The 23,363-nt window shown below is 41.1% G+C and overlaps 1 protein-coding gene across 2 annotated transcripts; it reads right to left on the bottom strand.

Moving 5' to 3' along the window:
* Positions 1–632: 632 nt before the first annotated feature.
* On the bottom strand, positions 633–23,008 carry LOC137295611 (serine/threonine-protein kinase TBK1-like). 2 transcript variants are annotated; one of them, XM_067827050.1, is made up of 20 exons: positions 22,972–23,008; positions 21,304–21,375; positions 16,792–16,923; positions 16,138–16,275; positions 15,390–15,516; positions 14,632–14,722; positions 13,818–13,908; positions 12,832–12,992; positions 12,065–12,175; positions 10,569–10,748; positions 9,590–9,792; positions 9,112–9,262; positions 7,945–8,131; positions 7,458–7,561; positions 6,459–6,575; positions 5,842–5,943; positions 4,864–4,960; positions 4,467–4,531; positions 3,795–3,860; positions 633–2,995 (listed from the first exon to the last, which is right to left on the bottom strand). In XM_067827050.1, exons 3-20 carry the CDS (start codon positions 16,888–16,890, stop codon positions 2,920–2,922), a joined length of 2,166 nt encoding a protein of 721 aa, XP_067683151.1. In that variant the 5' UTR covers positions 16,891–16,923; positions 21,304–21,375; positions 22,972–23,008; the 3' UTR covers positions 633–2,919. The 2 variants fall into 2 exon arrangements, with proteins under 2 accessions (XP_067683151.1, XP_067683152.1); XM_067827051.1 differs by lacking the exons at positions 21,304–21,375; positions 22,972–23,008 and adding an exon at positions 19,541–19,668.
* Between the last annotated feature and the right edge of the window lie 355 nt (positions 23,009–23,363).

The following is a 23,363-nucleotide window of genomic DNA, read 5'->3' as shown; positions in this document are numbered from 1 at the left end:
CTCTTCCCCTGTCATGCTCATTTGACGTCTTGCTATTATTGAATTTCAAGTGTCAATTGTAATGGTCCAACTGGAGGTTTTATGTGGAAAATAAGCATGCACAGCACTAATCCCACGAACAACATCTACAAATGCTGTTCTATGTTCCACATGCACCACATGATGACAAATGTCACCACGGTCTTCATCAAGATTCTGCAATGGTTGTGCATACAGTACCATACACGGGATGTAATAGTTCATCCATATCTAATGCACACAGCATCCCATGATGATATCGACTGTTTTGTGTGGTATATCAAAATTTGGGTCTGCCAATTGACGGTGATCTAGACCCCTTTCAAGAACTGACGCAGATCCCAGCACTGACAACTGGCTTGGAACTTGCCCCGCTTTAAAGTACTGAGGGTGGGGGTACTCAGGATTGACAATTAGCCTGGGGCAGCACTAATATGCACGTTTAGCTTGAACCTTGAACCCATGTTGGGAATTGAACCCAGACATGTGAACGAGTGAACACTTAGACCACTAGGCCATGACAACAAGGAACATTTATAGCTACTGCAACTCCAACATGTCTTGTCACAAACTGTTTTTCCTCTATTTTTAAACCAAAAAAACACCAAATAATCTTTTATTATACGGTTTTATTGCTGTGATAGCAACCCCAAGCCCCCGTTCGAACTACCTGTTCAAGACAAACAGACCATACGAAGACCGTCACTGAAGCTATGACACATACCAAACAACAAACACGCCAACCACCTGCAATCTGGCACCTCACGATTTCAACGCCGGTATTGTGAGGATTTGTTTCCTCAGCTTAGCAGGAGCGAGAGGTATTTACACTCTAAAACCGGTGAAACATTGATCAGGATGTGCTGACAAGAATATGTAAACGCTATATAACAATAAACCAGGTTGTCCCATTGTTTTCCGATCATTTTTGACATTATAGAAACATGCATTATCCAGCCTACGCTTGAGATAAGCCCACAGTTCGTGTCTGTTTAAGTGAGGCCTGCACTAAATACTGTTTCAGAAAGAAGAAAGTGGACCCTTCCAGTGGCAAATGGATAAAAAATGTTACTATGTGTGTCATTATTGGGAAGTATGTACGTCTCTACTGCCATAAATAGCATTTCTCCCACGTCTAACACGGTAATAAAACACACCAGATTAATCAAATAATTCATCAAATCAACACCTTCTCATAGCATGTTCATCATGTCATCACTTGAGACGTTATTATGTGGGATTTCTGTACATGTATATGGTTCCACGCCGCTTTATACAATATTTCAGTAATATCATGGCGGAGAACACCAGAAATGAGCTTCAAACTATCATCGATATGGGTAATCGAACAGCGTCTTCGGCGAGACTGGCGAACGCTTTAACCACCTGGTGTCCGCACTGCCCCTTGAGGTGAATAGTAGTTTACTGTGTATCAGTCAATATTGAATAATAATCATAATAATCATAATATACAGTTTGATGTAAGGTGGTTGTTGTTTGGTTTATTTTTTAGTGTTGCAGTGATCTCAAAGACTAAAGAGGAAGAAAACAAGAGGGCTTGTATATCCCCACAAGTAGAATTGTCCACGTCATCAGACACCAGCCTGAAAGTACTATTTACTGAAATATTCCTTTCGTTTTGAAAACGTTCAAAATAAGGAAATAAATGTTGAAAAGGAACTTTTGATCTCTGTACCTTACAATGTGCATTTTACTAAACTGACGAGCAAAAGAAAGTACACATGTGTAATTGTTGTTGCAATCCACAATTTGCGTTCTAACAAGTAAAATTACGCAACCATCACGTTACATTTGCCAAATTGCAACCAGAACATGTGTACGTGTTTAGCATGACTTTTTGCAAAATTGTGATTATTACCCTGTCCATGAGCAATTTTCGTGGAGATCGTAATGTCAAGGTAGACGTCGGCGCAACGAAAATGGAAATGTCATAAATGAGTGCTTCCAACCATCACATTGCAAGAACATTGGATTGCACAAGACAAAACATAATTTGGCTGTTCAACCGGTTAAATATGACAGGCCAAACGTGATCGATCCAGAATTGGACGTCACAGAGTCACAGCCTCCCAAGAAGATCGCTATCTGCGAGTTATTCACAAACGCAACCGGTGACATCATAAGCAGCCACACCATTGGGTCATCGCATGAGCCGATTCACAGTGACAAAATGTCTTCGTGGCGCTTGCATATAGGCCTACTGGCCGCTGCGGCGAATGGCTTTGACCTCCCAGCAACGTAGGAACCGTAGGAAAATGTCATTTTTGCTGATATAATAAGTGTATTATAGTGCATTTCAATATACACTTTCCATTTCATCAAAACCTTTTGTTATTTTCATGTTATTGGAAGAAACATAACGTGTACTTTATTTTGTTCGTCAGTTTATATGTGTTAAGTTTACAAATGTGGATATAGTATCAACAGTGATGATGACGTTCATGTAAACGTTCTAGTATGTGACACCAGCGTACTTTTTGACATCACTGAACTGATGAGTAAGCAAATGGTTTTGGACTGCATCAGCAATTTTGCAGCTTTTCGCAGTGACGTTATTGCTCAGCACGAACACCCGTTTAGTATCAGCAAGATTAGATGTAATCATATAATTCTAATTCTCAGGAATGGGGTTACGCTTTGTGATATCTCATATCATCGTGATTCACAGTAAAGGTACTATATTGAAATAACAGGGATAGACGACACTAACGCTGAGTACAAGACAACTATAGGCCAGACGCTGACAGTGGGCACAATTGCTATAAGCTATATAAACACTCGTGTAGATTACAATCTGGGAACACGTGACAGTGTCTTTGTACGTTCATGCCTCATGTGATGTGGAGACATCCTTCGCCTGTTCGTAGAAAAACAACTTCTTCAGCCGTTTTCAAATTTGTTGAACATATCGGGCACAGCTTTTAACTCGGGCATGGTTTTCAGAAGCTTTTCCATGCTGGAAAATAAATCAAACCAACATATGAATTACCCATATTAATTAACATGTAAAATAAACCTGTTTACAGACAAATACCGTGGAGTCGGACTTAAGGTACTCTCGACAGAAACCTTTGGTTTGTGTACTACGGTTCTGTCGAACCTCGGATAACTCGAACTAATTTTGTAGTTTATCAACGCTAGGTTACATTCATGTAACAATGTAGTCACATGTGACACAGTTCCCTGAGCGTTTCGACTGCCAAGCCTATATTACAGTACTTTAACTTTATCTTTACTTTATCTTAGTTACGATTATCCTTGTCTTTGCAGGTCGATCTGCACATTTAACAAACAAATGTTATCTTTTTGAAAAGAGAGGCGGGATGACTTGGTTTGTTTTCTTTTTAAAACAACAGCGATGCGGAACGGCTTTATTTATACATACATATTTCCCCACCAAAATTAGGAATAAACACAACTGGACAAACATTGAACCATACCTTCTAGCATAAAAGCAGTTGGTTAGCATTCTAATGTATGAACAACAAAGTATAGTGCTCATGAAACAAACACTATTTCCATTTGGAATTTTACAGACATTAAAGATGGAGGCTTGAGGTCAGAGAGACACATTATTGTATGGGAAGCATTTCCCCTCTTTCGAGGACTTTGTTGTAGCGTACAATGTGAGTAGTTTAGATTCTAAGGCTGATTCGGTTAGGTCAATTTGTACCATATATAGTGTAGTGTATATAGTGTCTTCCTTCCACCAACTAATCGATTGGACATTAAGTGAAGATAAGCACTGATCATACCTGTTCCTGTTTTCATCAGATTCCTTCATGACTCGAAGTGAAGCGCTTCCGTCATCAGATGGGACACTGGAAGACAAACATGACAATTATGTTTCTTTCTTGACGAAATTTTGTTTGTTTGCCCGAACGTTGCTCAAAATCATTTAAGTCTGACAAACCAGTGACTGGCGTTACCGGCATAGAACCAGGGAGTGGAGATAAGGTACTGCTCTGTTCGTTTCACTGAAGACCAATTTCTCTGTAGTAACACAACATTCTGCAAACAATTCAATCTTGATGAGATATGCCAACATCAGCAAACATCCCTTTCAGTTGTGCCATATCAGTTCTGAGTCCACTGGACTGGTCCCGGCCGCAGACAGCTGTATTTGTTTGTTCGATAGTTTAACGTCGCATTTAAACATGTTCCACACTAGTCGCCTTTCCCTAAATAATCGACAAGACAAGCCATTGATTGAAAAAATCATCGATCTCCGCAACTGGGAAGGGGTGACACGCATCAGCGAACCTGACCACCCGAACCCGTATGACGGCCAACAGAGGCTTAGGCAGACCCGGATATCCAGTGATCCATAGTAGGATTGGTTTACTGTTACGACACTAGACACATTAAAAGGCAAGACAGGTCTTGTCTGTGACAACCGAAGGAAAGCATCGGAACATCATAATTACCCGTGACGAAGACTGTTGATCTGACTCGTGACGCCACTCCATGCACGCCCGCTGAAAGCTCCGACCTGGAACCGAAAGTACTAATTGTTTTACATACTGCTGGTTTAGAAGTTAACCATCTTTACAATCACATTAAAGAGCAGTGTGTTAGTTGTTAAAGAGTTCGTTCATCACGCTGAAGGTTCGTCATCGATTCCCCACATGGGTACAAAGTGTGCGCCCATTTATAGTGCCCCTACAGTGATATTGCTGGAATGTGCTAAAAGCAGCATAAGACCACTTACTCAGAGCAGATCTATCCACAAGACCACGAGATGGTTCCAGTGAAGTCTTTGATATTTACACGCCTGAGGCACCACTCTTTAAACGCTGCAATCGCATTTGCCACTTAGCTCACCTCAATAAGGGTAGCATCCAGGTCATCGATTTGCTCTTTGACATAGGACAGGGTCTTCCTCATGTCCATCAGGATCATCTGCACACTGTGGAACATCCTCACAGAGAAAACAACAATCCGGTGTCATTCGATTGTTTAATTCAAGTTTCTATAAACATTTACTGAAACCTATCATCCTCGGCTATCAACGGTAGAATATCTCCATTCTGCTGAGTTCGTTTCCTTTCAAACATTAAGATCTCCATTTCAACACAGTATTCTACCTCAAAACGAGTGCTACCTGTGTTTAAAAGCGTTTTGAGAGTACTTAAAGGTCATCCTTTTCTCTTTTCTTGCCTCGGACAGTATATGGCAAGTGACATAAACAGGATATGGCAGGGGACTTACCTACCATTATGAAAAAAAACGCCTGGGCTTACACGTTCTTGGCTATGAAAATAGTTCAAGGCCTCAATATTATCTACATATAAAGCTGTGCAACCTATCAGGCTTACATGAAAAGATGTATGGGCAAGAAGTATTGTTCGCTAATTTTGTGACTTATTTTTATTTTAAGGTTTTTATCACCAAAATGTCTCTAAAGTACGTTATAATGTAAATCGACTATATGTTTTGGCAACAATTCTATAATAATCACATATGAAGAACGATCGAGGCAACCGGATTCATTGTACAGGTTAGCTGAGCAACAGTTGGCCTGTTTTACACAAGGCCATAAATTTCCATACTGGCCTGTTTTACACATGGCCATAAATTTCCATACTGGCCTGTTTTACACAAGGCTATAAATTTCCATACTAGAGCAAAAAATTGAAAGTGGAAAACTGGGCCTCAAGTAGATATTCCTGTTTATGATAATTTTCCAGTATAAAACATTTGAAATAAGTTAACACTGACTGGTTTACAAATCCATGCGCTTCTCCAAGTTTGAAAGGAACGGACTAGATATAGCCACAGACATGTCACAAATATACCTACTGGATGTGTTTTCCAAAAGCAGCCATTTGTTGCTTCATGCTGGGAAGGCAATGATCTTGATACAGTGACGTGCAAGAAACGCATACATCGGTCAGGGTCGTCCTGCAGAACGAAACCATTACTAAGTCACATACATTGTATATTTAAATATACATTTCTGTTTATAAAATAATAACAATAAATATTGATGGTTATGGTCGGGGCAATAACTAAATCTTCTTGATATTTACAAATGTACAAAAAGGAAATGATCTAAGGTGACAAGGAATTAAAACTGAAGGTATGGCTGGGTATGGCTTATCGAAACGTTCTTAGCTATAGGCTTAATCTTCAGAACTTACGTTCAAAGACCTTAAGTTTCAGATAACAATGTAACATCTGTTTGAAACCTCTCGCAGAGAGAACAAAACAATAACAAAACAGAGGGTGTAATGATCCTTCGGACCTATCTATGGTTTCAACCATGGTAATTGGCCAGAGCATATTAAGTAAATACGACTAAATCAGCTGTTAACACATCGTTCGTATTACACAAACATCTGAAAACTGATTTTTTCTAACATTTCATCCGTCACCTCTCTTTGACCTGACGGAGACAGCCTTGACCTTGACCTTACCTGTCTCGAGTGTGTTGCAGCTTCTGAAATTCTGACAATGGCTGACATTTCTTCCTTCGGTACATCCCCCGCCAAATATCCCGTCCTTTGGTCGACAGAACCGATGCTTTCTCCACACTGAAACATGCAGAAACGTTGTTTGTTTGTTGACTTGTTTCGTTTGGAGAGGGGGGAGGGGGCGGAGCAGGGTTCGTTTTTTTCCTTTCAGCAACATTCCATACACATAGCGGCGGTCTGTAAATAATTGAGTTTGGACCACACAATCCAGTGATAACATCACGAGCATCGATCTACCGGCAGTACGCAAGTGAGATACAATTACATGAGTCCAGTGAGTGTGAGCATGATCACTCGATCCCGTTAGCCGCCTCACCATGGTTTGGTGAAGACTATTTCTATTCCGAATATTCACTGGTTCGCATATACTTAAAAAGAACAAGATATATATAACAATAAACGTACTGTACAGCAAATCTGAAGCGCTTCTCGCGAGGTCTGTGACAAGCCACCGATTCTGACCACAAGACACCTCATATTACACATACGGAACCCCTGGTTCTTTTGATGTCAGGTTGGTTGTTGTCATGACAACACCTCGCATAAAGTAAAGAAGTCGGAAATGCCAATTACCTTGTGTATTTCGAACAAGAAAGTTTCCAAATGCAAAGTTTTTTTTGAATTTCATTTCCGATAGAAGCATTAAATAGGAAGATGGCAATAGGTGTAAGGTAGGACAACAATTTGTACATTTGTCACACATAATATTGGGTTTATTTGTTACAAAATTTTAACAAAATTTACAATTTTGACTGAAGGAACTTCAACGTTATTAATCTGTTCGTCATGTGCGAGATGTGTCTTCGAGAAAGGTCAGACAATAGCTATGGATGAGGCAGACCTCTGAAGCTCCACTCAAGGCGGCACAGAGTCATCGTCCCGAACAAATGCATAGATAAGAAACGACACTAGCACACGCGCTGCGTTAGCACGAAGCCTCACCATTTAGGCGAACACTTGTGGCTAGCCATTGGCATGATAAGGTTAGGAGTCTGCTGTTTGCAACTGGCCAATTCCTTGGTCACCTTCATGAGTTGTTCGTTGAGCTGGAACACAAGTAAAACATTAAATATATCATTTTCACCCATGCCAATTAAGACTCGTCAATAGGTTACACAAATTCCATGTTGAACCCTTGTCCGACTGCATGTTTTGCGGAAGCCGTGGTGGCTGAGTGTGCTGGCGTATAGGTGCCCGATTCTGAGAAATGGGATATGATGACACGTGTCTGCCAAGACAGCGAGTCTGACCACCCGATAGTCGTCTCCTACAACAAGCACGGTTGCTGAAGATCAGTTCTAGTCTGGATCTTCACGGCTCTGTCGTTAAGCAGCGAAAATGATGATATATGACGTCCTTTCATTAATTTGAAGTACGAGTGCTCTCCCCTCCTTCAGGAACTCAATCTGGTAATGCCATGCAGTCTAACCTTCGGTATGGAGCTTCGGACCCGACTGCACCTGTGGGATATTGACGAGTTGTGTTCAGAGGTCACTTGCACCCGCTTCTTCTCCATGTCCAGCAGGAGTTCCAGTTTGCCCCTCGTGGTCTGTAACTTGGCGCTCATCTTACTTGTAGCCCGCTCCAGGTTAGACTGGTATTTCTTTAGGTAGTCACTGCAAGTACGCAGAACGTCCAGTGGCAGGCATGCATGATTGAGATAATTAATTATTATAAAAAGTGATAAACAATACATTTGGCAACTTGTGACAGAAAATCAGAATTATTCCCAATTAAATTCCTAATCGTCGCTGCTACTGAACGCCGTAACGTCAGCTTTTCTTTGAGCTTTCCTTCCAGCTTGAATTCCAGCAAAGAAAGAAAATCAGGGGATAATCTTTGTCGGTCCTTATTATGGCCAAAGATGATACAATCCTATTGGACAAATTCTTAAAAATGGTTGGTTGAACATCAGAGGTCTTCCCGATTAAATTCCAAATTATCGTAGGTATTAACTACAGAACGCCCTTTGATTGAGCTCCCCTCCCAGTTCAGGCTTGAATCTCTTCATCTTCCAACAAACGCCTAATAGAAAGCAGGCGTTATGTGAACTAGATGATGGTGTGTCATGTCAGAAATATACTGTGTCAAGCAGTCAGTGGTGGGTTTGCTTGGTCTGTACTCCATTTTTATCGGAGTGGGGCACCCTAGTGGTTAAAGTGTTCCCACTGAAAATCCGGTGCGATTCCCCACATTGGAACAATGTGTGATGCCCATTTTGGTGTGATATGCTTGAATACTGCTAAAAGCGGCTTGAAAGTTAATCACACATTATTTATACACTGTTAAGCAATGATACAGTTTGAGTGTTGATGGTTACTGCCCACCACTCCCAAGAAGCAGTAACGAATGGAAGATGCCAATCACACACACTTGCCAAAGGCAAGGTCAATCCTTGAAGATTAAGCTTTGATTTGACTAAGATTTGACTGCGTCACTGTTTATAGCAGCGTTTACCCCAACTCAAGCACTCTAAAATCTGCATCATTTATATTTTTTTGTTTGAAACCAGCGTTAAATCACACTTACCGAAAACACAGAAACAAATGCATGAACAAACTTTGAGCGAAATACTTGGAATTGGGTATAAATTCACCTCATGCATGCGTCAGCCTTTCCCATGGATTCTTCAGTATCGATGAATGACGCTATCCCGTCCTTCACCCCTGACAGAAAAACCGCCATCTTGTGTGCCACGTGGATGTCCTTCTCCAGGATTGAGTCTGGCGGGAACGTGGGCGCTGATTCTGGAGGAAACATAAATATACTGGTCGTATCTTCAAAATAACATCGAGTCAAGTTTCCCCGTACTGTTTGCAAATCGACCAGTGATGTTATCTCAACCTCTGTCGCCTCCCATGACGTCATCTTTATATCATCGGGATATTAACATGCCCGTTGTCGTAATTTATACACGCTTCAGGTCTGACATAATAAATTTATAGTAAGAAATGCGTTGTAAAACTACACTTAACAACAATATATATTGCTGTTCATATTTAACACGCTTTTTCCGGATAAATAATATGAATGCTAATAAACAGGTGCAAAATGTATTAGAAATAAGATGGTACCCAAAGGTTTCGGCTCTCTGATCACGCAGTCTGTCTCGTTCCTCGAAATCAAAATGACTGGTTCCCGGAAGTCACATGACAAACAAGCGACGGTGACGTCATCAACGATGAGATCTGTCAAGCTGAGGCCCCTATGAAAGAGCAGTTGATCCCCCGCCATGATGTCCGTCCTCCCAGCCACGTCGTCTTTAAACTCCGCCAAGCTGTAGACACAGAAATCAGTACAGGATTTACTGATTTATAATCATAGGCTTAAGCAAATACGTTGTACGAAAAGGAATACTGCGATGTCAAGCGGGGATATTTGCTGTGAAACGTTGCGTCCTAGAATTACCCGGATAGGTTGACTTGAATCCCAGAACAGTGCTGATTATGACCCATGGTTAGAAGCATGTTATCCAGACTCGTTGGTTTGTTTTGGATTTAGGTGGTTTCCTGTTTAACAATACACTCTGCAATATTCCAGCTACATGCTGGCAGTCTGTAAATGGTCGGGTCTGGACCAGACAATCCAGTGATCAACAGCATTGGCATCGATATAAGTAATTAAGATCTGAGGATATGTGTCGACGAAGTCAGCGACGACCCGGACCCAGTAATTTAAATGCAATACAAGTGCACCAAAACACAAAACTCATTAACAAACACGATGACTGACCATACGACACAGTCATGAGCAAAGGAAGCAGACCGCCATGACAGTCTTCACCAAAGTCATGGTACGTCAATACTTCGCCGCCTTTACCATCATGAAATTCCCAAACAAATTGGCGCGGTGAGGGAGTCTGCCGGTTAAGGCGTTCATTTGTCACGCCCAAGCTTCAGTTGTGTTCACCACAGAAGTCTGGTTCAATTCCCCAACTGAGTACAATGTTTTAAGCTCATTGCTGCAATAATGACTGAATCCTGCTAAAAGCAGCATATAACTAAAGTCACTCGCCGTACAAGACGGAGAAGACTTCATTCATCTCGTACCTACCTAGAGTCTGGTTTGATGTAGATGATGACGTATGTGACGTCTTCGGCGTTGAAGACGACGACCATGACGTAGGACGTGATGACCTTCACCTGCTGGTAGAACTGGTCATGTGAAAAGAGGTGGGCCTGGTCCTTCTCTAACAGCTGGGCAATCAATGTCCTCAGTTTCTCTCTCAGTGGTCTTAAATAAAAGACAAAAGATATAAAGAAAAGGCAAGTAAGGGATAATTGTTTTATGTGGTTTTTATATTTTAATATACCTGCAACACCACGTCATTAGTTGGGCGTCACACAGGGTACACTTATTCGGAGCCAGAACCTCAAATCGGGAGTCTTGGCATAGACTACCCAACTGCCCCAATCGCAGTGTATGCACTGTGTGCCAGTACAGCTGAGGCTAATATGCTACCCATCCTATCATAGTTTATAATCAGCTGTCCTTTGAACCCTCCGCAAGACGTTAGTGAGTAAGTAAGCTTTTAAGGCCGCAATTAGCAATATTCCAGCAATACCACGGGGACACCAGATATTGACTAGTGGGGAATCCAACCCGTATCCTCGGCGTGAAGTGAACAGAGAGCACTTTAACCACTGGGCTACCCATGGTTACACACGTTGGCTGCGCCAGTGCAATAATCACAGGTATCCTCGCTAGGTCTTGAGCACCCAAAGATAACCCCAGGATAATACGTATCTCCACCTGAACACCTAAACGTATTCATCACTACGCATTAACGTACGTTGATAGATGTTCTAGTATCCCTCTCCCCCCACCTCCCCCCATGTCACCTAACATATATACGGTTTATAAAGTCATCGAAACCTTGACTAATGCGTTCCTCGTGGAAAACGAAACACAACACTATGCATCCTCACGAAACCACAACCAGTTGACACCTTAACCAGTACAATGTCACGGAAAACTAAAATTAGTGGTCTCCTGAGGTCATTGTTACGGTGGTTACGGTTCAAAAAAGGGAGGATGTTGTGAAAAACGCAAATAACTGTAAAAAGAAGTTTCGATGTTTCTGCTAGCATGTGGTTAGAGTGAGTGAGTTTACTTTTACGCCGCATTTAGCAATATCCATGCTACACCATGGCGGCTGACACCAGGAATGAGCTTCACATATCTTACCAATGAAGGCAATCGAACTGGGGTCTTTCACGTTACGAACAAACGCTGCAACCACTGGGCTTCTTCACGGCCAATCTCATCTCACAATGTGGTCAGAAACAGGGATGTAGCAAACGGTTCATATATTTGCGAGCAATACGCACTTCATGCACCTTTGAGCGGTATTTTAGTATTTGGGGGAGGAGAGTGCCGTATTAAAACATGTCTAACCGTTTACCGCTGAGGTCAAAATATATATCTGTAAACGTTTTCGTCGTTGCGACATTTGAGTATATCACTATCTATGTTATATGGAGTGAATCCAGGAACAAGGAATCGTGAGGGAGGAAGCTCGGTAATGCTCTGTGTTCAAGAACACTTACTGTGACAGCTTGCACGTGCTTGGTATGTGTCTTTCCCATAAGATCTGCCCATATTCCGTTGCTTGGTATCCAGAAATGGCACCAGATGGTTTCTCAGCAATCATCTGAAACCTGCCAGGAGGAAAATATATCAAAAGATGGATCCTGACCGCATGTGAATTAAAGAATAACCTTTTCCATACTTCTATCGAATTTGTTTCACTTTCTAAGTAGATTTTTATGGTATCGTTATGCTAGTTGCAATGAGCCTGCTGGCTTTCGCACCCATCTCTGTCAATAGAATTTCAGTTACATGTATATCAGGGCCTGTCTGTATTTTGAAGGCGAAACGTCTTGAGACTAATAATGTAATGGGGGAAAGCCAAGCACTGGTATAATGCAGACAGAAACGATTCCCTGACGTCGGTCGCAGCTGGCAGAACATGGATGTAGTAGTAGTAGTAGTAGTAGTAGTAGTAGTAGTAGTAGTAGTAGTAGTAGTAGTAGTAGTAGTAGTAGTAGTAGTAGTAGTAGTAGTAGTGAGTGAGTTACGTTTTACCCCGTACTCCTCAATATTCCAGCTATATGGCGGGGGCCTACCCAGTTGCCAAATTCTGACATGTCAAGCAAGTCAGTGAGCCTAGTAGTAGTAGTAGCAGTGGTAGTGGTAGTGGTAGTGGTAGTGGTAGTGGTAGTGGTAGTAGTAGTAGTAGTAGTAGTAGTAGTAGTAGTATGCGGAGGTGGAAAAGCAGGAGTGGACCACAGTTTTTCCCAGGAACGTAACTGACATTGTAGTTCTGTTGGACCGGACTCCCCCGTGGGGCCGGAAGGGGATCTGACACGTGACAGCCTGGTATAGGGTGCAACCCACGCTCCAAAGGTCTACAGATGAGTCGAAACAGATGACGGCACCACGGTCCACGAACGCCTTCTCGTACACTTTGGGGTGCTGAGCCAGAACAGACACAATTGCATAAATGATAGAGCTTATCATGAACACTGAAACATAATTTGGAAATCAATCCCTGCTCATATAATTTGAAATGCAAGTTTTGATATACGGGTAAAGTTCCGTGTGATGCATGGTTTTACTCTGATAAGCTTTATTCCAGCAATATCATTGCAGGGACACCAGAATGAACTCCACACATTGTTAGGGCGTGAGGGGAATCGAACCCGGGTCTTCGGCGTGAAGAGTGAACGCTTTAACCACTTGGCTACTCATCGACCCCATAATTTAATGTAGCACTGTATTTTTAAAAAAAAACACATCTATTTCAATCCTTGGACAGTGCTATTACTATATGCACCGTGCTGGACCTGTAGCCTGCATTTTGTAAAGGACCTGACAACGTCTGTAGTTAGTTCCAGTGATTATTTTGGGGTTTTTCCAAAGCCGCACTCACCATCCTTCAGTTAAAATGATGATGGTGTGTGATAACCCGGGCCCGAATCAGACAACCCACTGATGGCATGGTATCATGGCCGCATGGTACCATAGCCACCAACCGAAGCAACTGGTATATGATGACCTTCATCAATCAAGTCAGCAAGTCTGACCATCCGATCCCATTATTCGCCTCTTAGTCCTCATGAATTGCAGCAGACCAAATATAACAGGGACCTTGAGGGGTAAATTTGTGTTATATCTTTCTGTTTGAGTGCTCTATGTATTGTACTGACATGTATATTGTCAGCGTAATAGTTCAGACTTTAGCAAATGCAACTCTAGTGCAGTTCAAAGTGTTGATGATATGAAGTGTTAGTATATTACCAGATATTCTTCTGTTCCAGCCAAGGACATGAACAAATCTCCCTCCTCTATAAACCGACTAGCGCCGAAGTCGGACAGCTTGTATGTGCAGCTGCAAGATGATTGATAACTTTGCTTTTTAACATATTCCAAGAATCTTTGAATCTTTTCACGGGGTACACAAGAAATGTGCAAACTATACATGTTTGGAATCAAACCTGGAATCAAATATGCGAGGAGGAAGCACTTTGACCATTAGGTTAACCCAACGACCAAACAAGAACATGAGTTTTAAAAGGCTTGCCTAATGTTTACTTATAACTGCTATATGACCATTGTAAGTGGGGTGAAATTAAGTGTGCACCCGGCATTGCTCAATAGTGAGCACACAATCCCACCCCCTTTCTCAGAACGCTTCATCCGCCCCTGGAGCCTCCCTATTTAGTGACACTAAAGACACAAAGGGTATGAACAATCCTCTCCAGGGAGGACACCCTTTCATTTACGATATTGTTATTGGTATCACACCTGCATGAGATGGCTAGCCACAACCATCAGTATTCTGAGCGATATCATGGCAGCGTGCTCAATAATCAACTCTTGGCAGGACAGATGAGTGACCGAAAGGATGAGCAATGTACGTCACAACAGTCTCCCAACCAATTCCGGATGGAATTGCATCAGACGCTTGTGATTCTACCCACTGACCCCGATCCGCTAAGTCCGGACGAGAAACACTCTCCACTAAACTCTTGTGAAGATCAAGGGTCAATATAACCTCACCACAGCGGAAGTAATTACACTGCCATGATAAGGTGTATATGGAAATGCTCACCTTCCGTCGTGGTCGATGCGGCGCAGAATGTTGCCGGGTTTGATGTCCCTGTGCACGTACTTCTGTCTGTGGAGATAGTGAACTGCCGAACCTGGAACACAAATCAACGGAATATAAATGTGGACAATTCCTGACACACAATGTCATACTCACTTCACCATGGCAACCACAATTACAACCTCATCACATATGTCGTCCCTCATCGTTATAATGCTTATGCATCACAGATAGTCACGGACACAGAATATACCAGGTCATTGGAAGACATGTAATTAACGCATTACCAATGGAATTGAACTGTGTTTTAGTTGCAATCACGTAAAGAGTCCTCATGTCTGTGTGTCTGTTGTTATACGCAGCATCAAACCATTCCAGCAGTGGTCTGTAAATAATCAAGTCTGGACCAGACGTTCCAGTGATCAACAACATGGGCATCGATCTACACAATTGGGTTGCGATGACATATGTCACCAACTCTGCGAGTCTGACCACCGATCCGGGATCATAATGCACAATCACACATTTCTGACAGACCGAGGAGATACAGTTCTGCCCAGTAGACTGCAACGCAGAAGATGACGCGCCCTCCGTGATGTAGCCCAATGGTAAAAGTGTTCGCTCGTCACGCCGAGGACTTGAGTTCGATTCCCGCCGATGTGTGTCCGCCGACGTGATAGTGCTACAAAATTGCTAAAAAGACTCACTCACTCACTCACTCACTCACTCACAATTGATCAGCCAAGCCCAGATCTACTTACTGAGATGCTCTGCCAACAGCAGGGTCTCCGAGTCCCCCAACCCCCGGGACTGTGGGGGTTCCTGGAGGAAGCTGTGAAGGCTTTCCTGACACAGCTCCAACACCAACAACGTCAACCCTGTACTTGCCTGCAACATCATGGAAACATTTTGTTTGGAAATATAATTATATTAATTAATAATCTACAATTACAAACTAAAAAGTATGATGTGAACAATGCTTAACTTCAGGAGAAGAAATCAAGACATGCCGAATCATTCTTGATTTAAGTTGTGTGTGTTGCTTTACCCGCACTCAGTATTCCAGTTATATGGCGTCGGTCTCTGAATAATTTAGTCTGAACCACACAATCCCGTGATAAGCAACGTGAGCATCGATCTAAACAATGTTGAAGACAATTCTAACCCGAATCTTCACGGGTTTGACGTAAAATACACCACACGCCAACACTGATAGGTTTTTGGTATTGATTTGGACAAGATTGAAAAACATAATTGTTCTAGAAAAACAGCAAACCGATAACACTTCTTAAGATTTCACAGAAAACAAATGCTCTCTGGATATCATGAAATACCTAGTACCAGAAAATTGTTCTGGTATTCTGAGAGGTAAGACGTGATTTTTGAAAATGTGACCGCTGTCCTATCTCAAATAATACATTAGTCTGTCATAACATCATTGAAGCAATTAAACCTAATGCAGTCCCGGAGATGTGGCAAGTGTTTAAGGGCGATACCATGGCCACTTACCTCTTCCTCCTCTCCGAAGAACTTGATGATATTGTGGTGGTTCAGTTTTTGAAGAGCAGCTACTTCGCGTCGGCGTTCTTCTGATCGTGCCCACTGAGCGTCTTTAAATATTTTCAAAGCGTGTTGTTCCCCTGTACCCTGCCATCAGCATAATTTTAAATATATAAATATATCACAGGGGTATCGCAGCAAACTGTACAGATCTGAGCTGATTCGGGCAGACCAGGGTGTCACAACAGATCCACACAATCAACCGATCCACATTTTATAACAATCCGGATCTCATTACAGACGACTTGTAAGTCATAGAGACATGTTCTGTCCAAAACCCTAAAGGTCTTCACTGAGAGCATATACCTGCTGCTATACCATGTCTAAACTAAACCGATAAACGAAGTACGTCTCAGATTGGTTTATCACATGATGGAATTTCAACTGAAAAAGAGTTGTTGATGAGATATTTAATTGCTGATAAAGGTATTCAAAATTCAAAAACACCTGCCTTTTATTTCACTTCTGTTCATAACATAATTGATTTTAAAAATACGACGGGAAAGTTGGTGTTAGTCTTCCTGTTTTCGGCATACACTTTCCCACACGAACAACTCAGGTTTTCTACAAATACATTATTAAATACGTGACAAGTGGACTTACCTTCTGTAACCCTATATACACGTCGCAGGACGACCCTGTTCCCAACTGATCTTCCTTTTGATATATATGTGTAGTTGTTTTTCTTTCCACAGAAAACATTACATAGCATTTCCACTGCTGTTATGTCACAGACTGAAACAGTTAAGCAACATGGTCACGGAGAGACAAAGGTAAAGACAGTCACGCGGTGAGAGTGGGGGATATCCAGAGAGAGAAGGGTCTGAGACACGAGAGAGAGAGAGAGAGAGAGAGAGAGAGAGAGGGAGAGAGAGAGAGAGAGTTATTAGACACAGGAGACAGGGAGAGAGACCGATTTAGTGAGTGAGGATAGGAACTCTGAGGGACAATAAGAAAGAGAGAGCCAGCGAGTTGAAGTTACAGACAGATGGACACAGAGTAAGGAGAGAGAGGGGGGGCGGGGGGGGGGGGCATAACTTTGAAAAAGGTTAATGAAAAGCATATACACAATAATTTTGCATATTGGCGGGTCAGCGGGCGAGGCTATGCCGCTACATTCCAGCTAATGCTCAGGGCACAACGGTTATCGAACACCACACGTGATGGTCAATATTGGCCATGTGGTACTTCGTATTCATCCACTGGTATTATTACAGTAAACAACATGGAAGGAAACTGATACGTTACATACCAACAATTGGTCTGGTGTGCTGTGTGTAAGTGTGTTCTGTGTCTTCTCAGTATGTCATGTGTCAGTGTGTTCTGTGTCGTCTGAGTATATTTTGCGTCAATGTGTTCTGTTCTGTTGGTACAGTATATTTATTAACTCGTAATAGTATTTTTCTGTTGGGGCAGAATAAGTTCTACCGGATATGTATATCGCAAACATCTGATTCAGTATCATCATGGCCGGTGATTTCCCAGCCAAATTTGTCTTCTACAAGGATCTGCAGACTGATATGACTTGGAAAACCCTGGCCAAAACTATATCCCGGTTTAAACTACGACTGTCATTAAAGCTTCGTCGTGAAACGGGATAATTTTCCTAACAGAGTAGTGGCACAGATGACATCATGGTAAATTGTACGAAATTAAATCACTGTATGAATACACGTCCTTTCATTGTCAAAATGTTCCCATTATGTTGTGTGACCCATCGGAGATACAGATATGTAGACTAAAAGTAATCGACATTGTCCCTAGAAACCAGTTTTCTTATGTTGTGCCCTAACAGATCGGTGGCCTGGCTTGGTTGATAGCGTGTCTATCCGGCGTGACGTCATTCATGATATCAATCACTGGTTTCAATGGACGTCATGCCGCTGGAATACTACAGACGTTAAACAACATTCTAGCATGACATCGTGAAATACTAAATTTAGATTCTGATTGGCTAGGAGCTGAAAATCGTACTTAAATGAGAAGATAAAGCTACTCTGTTTTCAACAAGGCATTTTCAACACCATGAATGCATTATATAAATATGCGTGTATTTGAAACAAGTAACATAAACAGGTTAAAACAAAACAAGTTTATACTGCAAGCAAGTACAGCTATGTAATTTTTCTCAAGCGAATTATCAGTCTCCCTGCTGTATAACAATCGACTCGACCCAATTCATTAGGTTTTGCTAACTTGATTCACAGAAGTTATTTTAAATAACTACGGTACTATTCACAATTAAGACAAGTCCTGACATGGCAGATTTTTTTGTGGGAAACATAGACAGTGCCAGGGTTTTTAAATTACATTTAGCGGTCTTAAATGAACAATAAAGAACCCCAAAATTGAAAACAGAGTAGCTTTTATCTTTTGAGTAGTATTTCTTTAAGTGTAAGAGGTTTGAAATATGATATCGCACGAAGAGCATCGGTCAATATATCTCAATCTAATCAATACTATATATTCTTTTTTTAATATTAAATGTTCCTTTTCGGTTAAAAAAACATACTTGACAAATTACAGTTTCAGTGACTAAACTATTTTTTCATAGCGTCTTCATTAAGGTCGGGAAAATGATCCGCAGACACCTGATAATGGAACCAGGCTAGAAGATAAGAATGACTAATAATAAAAAAAAGATAAAAATGATTAGCCCATAAGTGACTCTACTGACATCACAATGTAAATGGTCAGTGTCGATTCCCGTTTTCGAACATCCATGCACCAATTCATATGTAAGTCACTTACGTATATAGGACCATCTACGGTATACTTCCATGTTATTTCCGAGTTACCCTTCATAGAACGAAATCTAACAATGCATATATGTTACTTACATTTAAAGAGGCATCTGCGGTATTTAATGTGTACATAAATATCTACAGCAACCCACTCTGTTATTTCTTAGTATATCTTTCATAAACATTAATCGAAACAATTCATGTATAAGTTACTTACGAGCTTAGGACTACCTAAAATATCTAGGATACCTCACACTGGTATCGAACATACCAACACGTAGGCATGACTTCGGGGGTATAATTCATCAGTAGCGATCACAAAATAACGGGAATTCCCACTTTCTTGGAACAACCCCGATGTTCGTATTCCTGCCTTCCGGTGCGCTGTTCGCACTACGCTCTCACGCTCATGAGCTCATATGAATTATAAATATCAATATTAGTTAAGTATCTGAGTATATAAACACAGAGAGTAATTAACACAAACATAACGATAGAAAAAAGAATAATTTGCTGAGCGTTGCTGTTAACGATCACCAAAGGCGTTCAGAGGAACTTTCACTGGTCAGCTTTCGCGTAGACCAGTGGTCTGAAAGATGGGTCTTTACCTAATTGGGATGTCTTTAACGAAGAGCGAGTCTCTATCTCCGAAGAAGTCATTGCCATTTCAGGTCACTTTGTCATCTTTAGCACGAACAACCTCTGTTCTGATCCCTTTGTCAGTCTAAAAGAGTATGTGACAAGGCCAAAGCGAAAGTGTAATTCCGCGAAAGACCGGTTTTCCAGGAAGTGGCGACCTTTCGGCGTGGTTTTCACTTAATCGCGTACGAACTCACTGAGACCTCATTCTCTCAGAGCGTTTCTAATGGGCCCAACTCTCAGCCCCTGACCCATATCCATCTCAGACACCAATCTGTCATACGCAGTATGTAGGAAAAGCGCATGTTAAATCATCATAATCAGCAGCAGCAGCCGTCACTATGATGCAATATTCAATTCAATATCAAGATGTCGAGTCTCAGGCGGACCTTTTTAACCATTTGAATAGAGTTGTTCATTTGCTTCAAATAAACAAACAGAAACTAACATGTTTTCTATGTATTACTTACACGCTTGTGTAAATAGAGGTGTGAAGAGAGGATTTATTTACTTAAGTTCTGAAAACAACACTTAATGTGGTAACTGTTCCCGTATCCGTGGCGGGAAGCGTAGAACACGAGGGACCTCACTTGTACCATTCCTCGTCATTGGAGGTATATCCAGCTTCGATTCTAGGGAAAATGGGGTAGAGGTACAGCGGGTCGTGGTAAAGCCAACCATGGAAAAATTCCCATTTTACTGCTTTTAGTCAGCAACATATTCATATTGGTCGGTGTTAGACAATGAAAGCAACACTCTGATACCCGAATACATACCGCGCACGCACCTATAAGTCATCAGAATAGTTGTTTCAATCATTCGATTATGTGGTCCTAACTCGGTTGTAAGATACGGGTTAGAATTGGCCTTCAGCAACACATTCCAGTCTCTAGAGACCACTAACGAGATAGGGTGGCCAGAGCTGTCAAGGTATTTCCTTTTCAAAAGCACCTGCTATAGTATCCAGAATATTGTTGTGCCTGTGGAATGAGATGGATTAAATACTCGAGTGAGTGAGTGTGGTTTTTTCGCCGCTTTTAATAATATTCTCGCAACATTACGGCGGGAGACACCTGAAATGGGCTTTGCACATTGCAACCATGTAGTGTATCGTCATCAGCGGTACGAGCGAACGAATACTCACGTGGTAAGATTCAAATGACAGAATAGTACATGCTCTTATTACTGTTCAAGATAGTCTTCCTTGTTAGAAGCAGATGGCAATGATCAGCTGATCTCAACATTGAGACAGTATGTTGACAGTATGCCTTTGAATATGTGGTACAGATAGTAACACCTACACAAAATTATCATCTTCAGATCGTCAAAACGTGTAAAACCATACTCTTTCACAAGCATACTGAACGACAAAAGAAACGCAACTCTGGCTTTCTGTTAAGTTTGTAAATAGATGACTTAAACATGAACACTTAGTCTTATGAGATTTCATATTTTCGAAACCTGCGATTCTTTTGTTGTTCAGTATATTGAGTCCCACAAGAAAGAGCCATTACTAAAAAGATTGCATAGGATCGTATGTTCGCATTTTACAATGAATAGTGTAAATTTCCAAAATACAGAGAGTTGGGTTTTACACCGCTTTTAGCAATATTCCAGCAGTATCAGGGCGGATCCTATATCCAGCCCCGATAACATCAGTAGACATATCCCACTGTCTAAATGAACTGGAACTGAAACTGATCTCGAAACAGTTCCACAGTAGTAAACTCACCAGTTTTGTGTCTGACATATCAGTTCACCGACGAAAGATCTCGATTTCGTCATGTTCAGATATAGCGTCTGTCTGAAAAAGATATGACACAATTGGATTTCCATTAGTAATCTTTTTGGATAGCCATGGGTGGCTTAAAAAAATAGACCAAGACCAGAAACTCTAGTTCCGAAAACTTGCACAGATTTAATTGACTGTCCAAGAAATTATTGATAGTAAGCATTATTTGTAAACATTGATTCGATATAAGTACCCAATACAATCAGAAGTCAGTCGGCAATTGTGTTACCTTTCCATAAACGCGTTGCACATTTTTACTCAATACTAAGCAGTACAAACATAAATATATTTCATATAAAAATCATTTTATGAATTGTACTTTATGTAACCAGAATTTATAGAAAATCTGTTTACATAAAATGTATCCAAGTATATGTTGATGTTATTATGAAGCGTGTTTATTTTCGGAGTGCTTAGTAACGGGAGAAAATGTGTGACGTATCTGGTGACATGTACTCTGAAAAACAATACACACACGCGCAAGCATATAGATACAAACACACACATATATACTACGTGTGTGTGTGTTATTTTTTTCTATTAATTATTTCTATTATTATTTTCAGAATAATGTTGTGCCTGTGGAATGAGATGGATTAAATACTCAAGTTTTGCAATTTCCTATTGTGATTAAACCGTTCAACCAATCAGCGCTATATATATAGATACGTGTCTATTTATAGACCAACCTCACTGCGTCATTCCCGCTTATAAATTGATATCTGTACTGAGTCCTCTGAATGCATCCTGTGTGAACAATAAGTGTGTGTACGGAGTATTTGCAAATTCGAATCCGTATTTGGTAAACATGAGAGCGAGTTTGAACGTTCAAAAAACTTCTATTGTAAACGGTCGCTCTAGATAACGGTTTACTTCCGCGTCCAGAGATAATTTATACAGATCGAGTTGCCGTTGTGAGTGCCATAGAGTGACTGAAGTTTATATGCGAGTCTGAGCACGTATTTGCAATAACTAGTGCACACTTACGAGTTTCTGCCAACACGTTGCATGATAATCGACGTATTACTAGTATTTCAAAATTTAAAACTCAAAATAATTTCATTTTACGGTGTATATGTACGGAATATTTACGAGGCAATGTTTCCACATGTAGACCTCTGGTTAGTGCAACACTCGTTTACTGATAGTCATCTACAGATACATTACGCTCTTTCGCTCTAACTGTCTGCATATGAATAACTTGTTGGTATCATTTTCAGCAATACAAAGCCCGACCCTGAGCTTCGCCTCGTCAGATAGTCAACAACTATCATTATACGAGCTCCTTGCACTGATCCATATTCAGCACATAAGAGGATGTCGTGGGTCTGTTCCTGAAAGTAACACGAATAGTTTGGAAGCGAAAAAAGTGTATCTTATGTAAAATGCAATCGAGGTTGCCCTGGGTATCCGCAAACTAGGTCAATCTAGCATAAATCCCCCTGAGCTATTAATCAGCTTGATTTTGCAGCGTTTGTCAGTTGTCACACCGTAATATGCGTACATATGTTCACACTAGATGTTGCTGTTTCAAATGCACCTATACCAACTGATTGCAGATCGTCAAAACGTGAGAATTTGCACAGAAAGAGAAGTGGTTCTACTTACGAGTGACTACTTGTTCTAGGGAGTGTTACGTGTACCTATTTTTAGCAGCAAAGATAGAGCGGGAATTACCGAGTCGACAGCGGGTAGCCAGCGTATTGAAAACGAGATTTATGTTCCTCAATTTAAGGGTTTCGGTAATAAAATGAATATTATATTCGTGCCCATATTACACAATGTTTAGGATATATATTCCACGGCTTCGATCGGGTAAGACCAAAAATCGTATAGTAAATTAACATAGTATGACATGGGCGCTAGCTCTTATATCCTATATGCATTTCTAAGGAGGGCAGTTTCGTAGTCTGATATCATCACAAGTTCAATGAAGCTGTGTGGACACTGTGGTAATATTAACATTATCAGACATTACATGTTTTATTGCTCCAGGGATA

The sequence above is a fragment of the Haliotis asinina genome, chromosome 9, assembly GCF_037392515.1.
Source record: "Haliotis asinina isolate JCU_RB_2024 chromosome 9, JCU_Hal_asi_v2, whole genome shotgun sequence".
NCBI lineage: Eukaryota > Metazoa > Mollusca > Gastropoda > Lepetellida > Haliotidae > Haliotis > Haliotis asinina.
The sequence above is the reverse complement of the archived record's forward strand: the minus strand, read 5'-3'. Positions and strand labels throughout refer to the sequence as shown.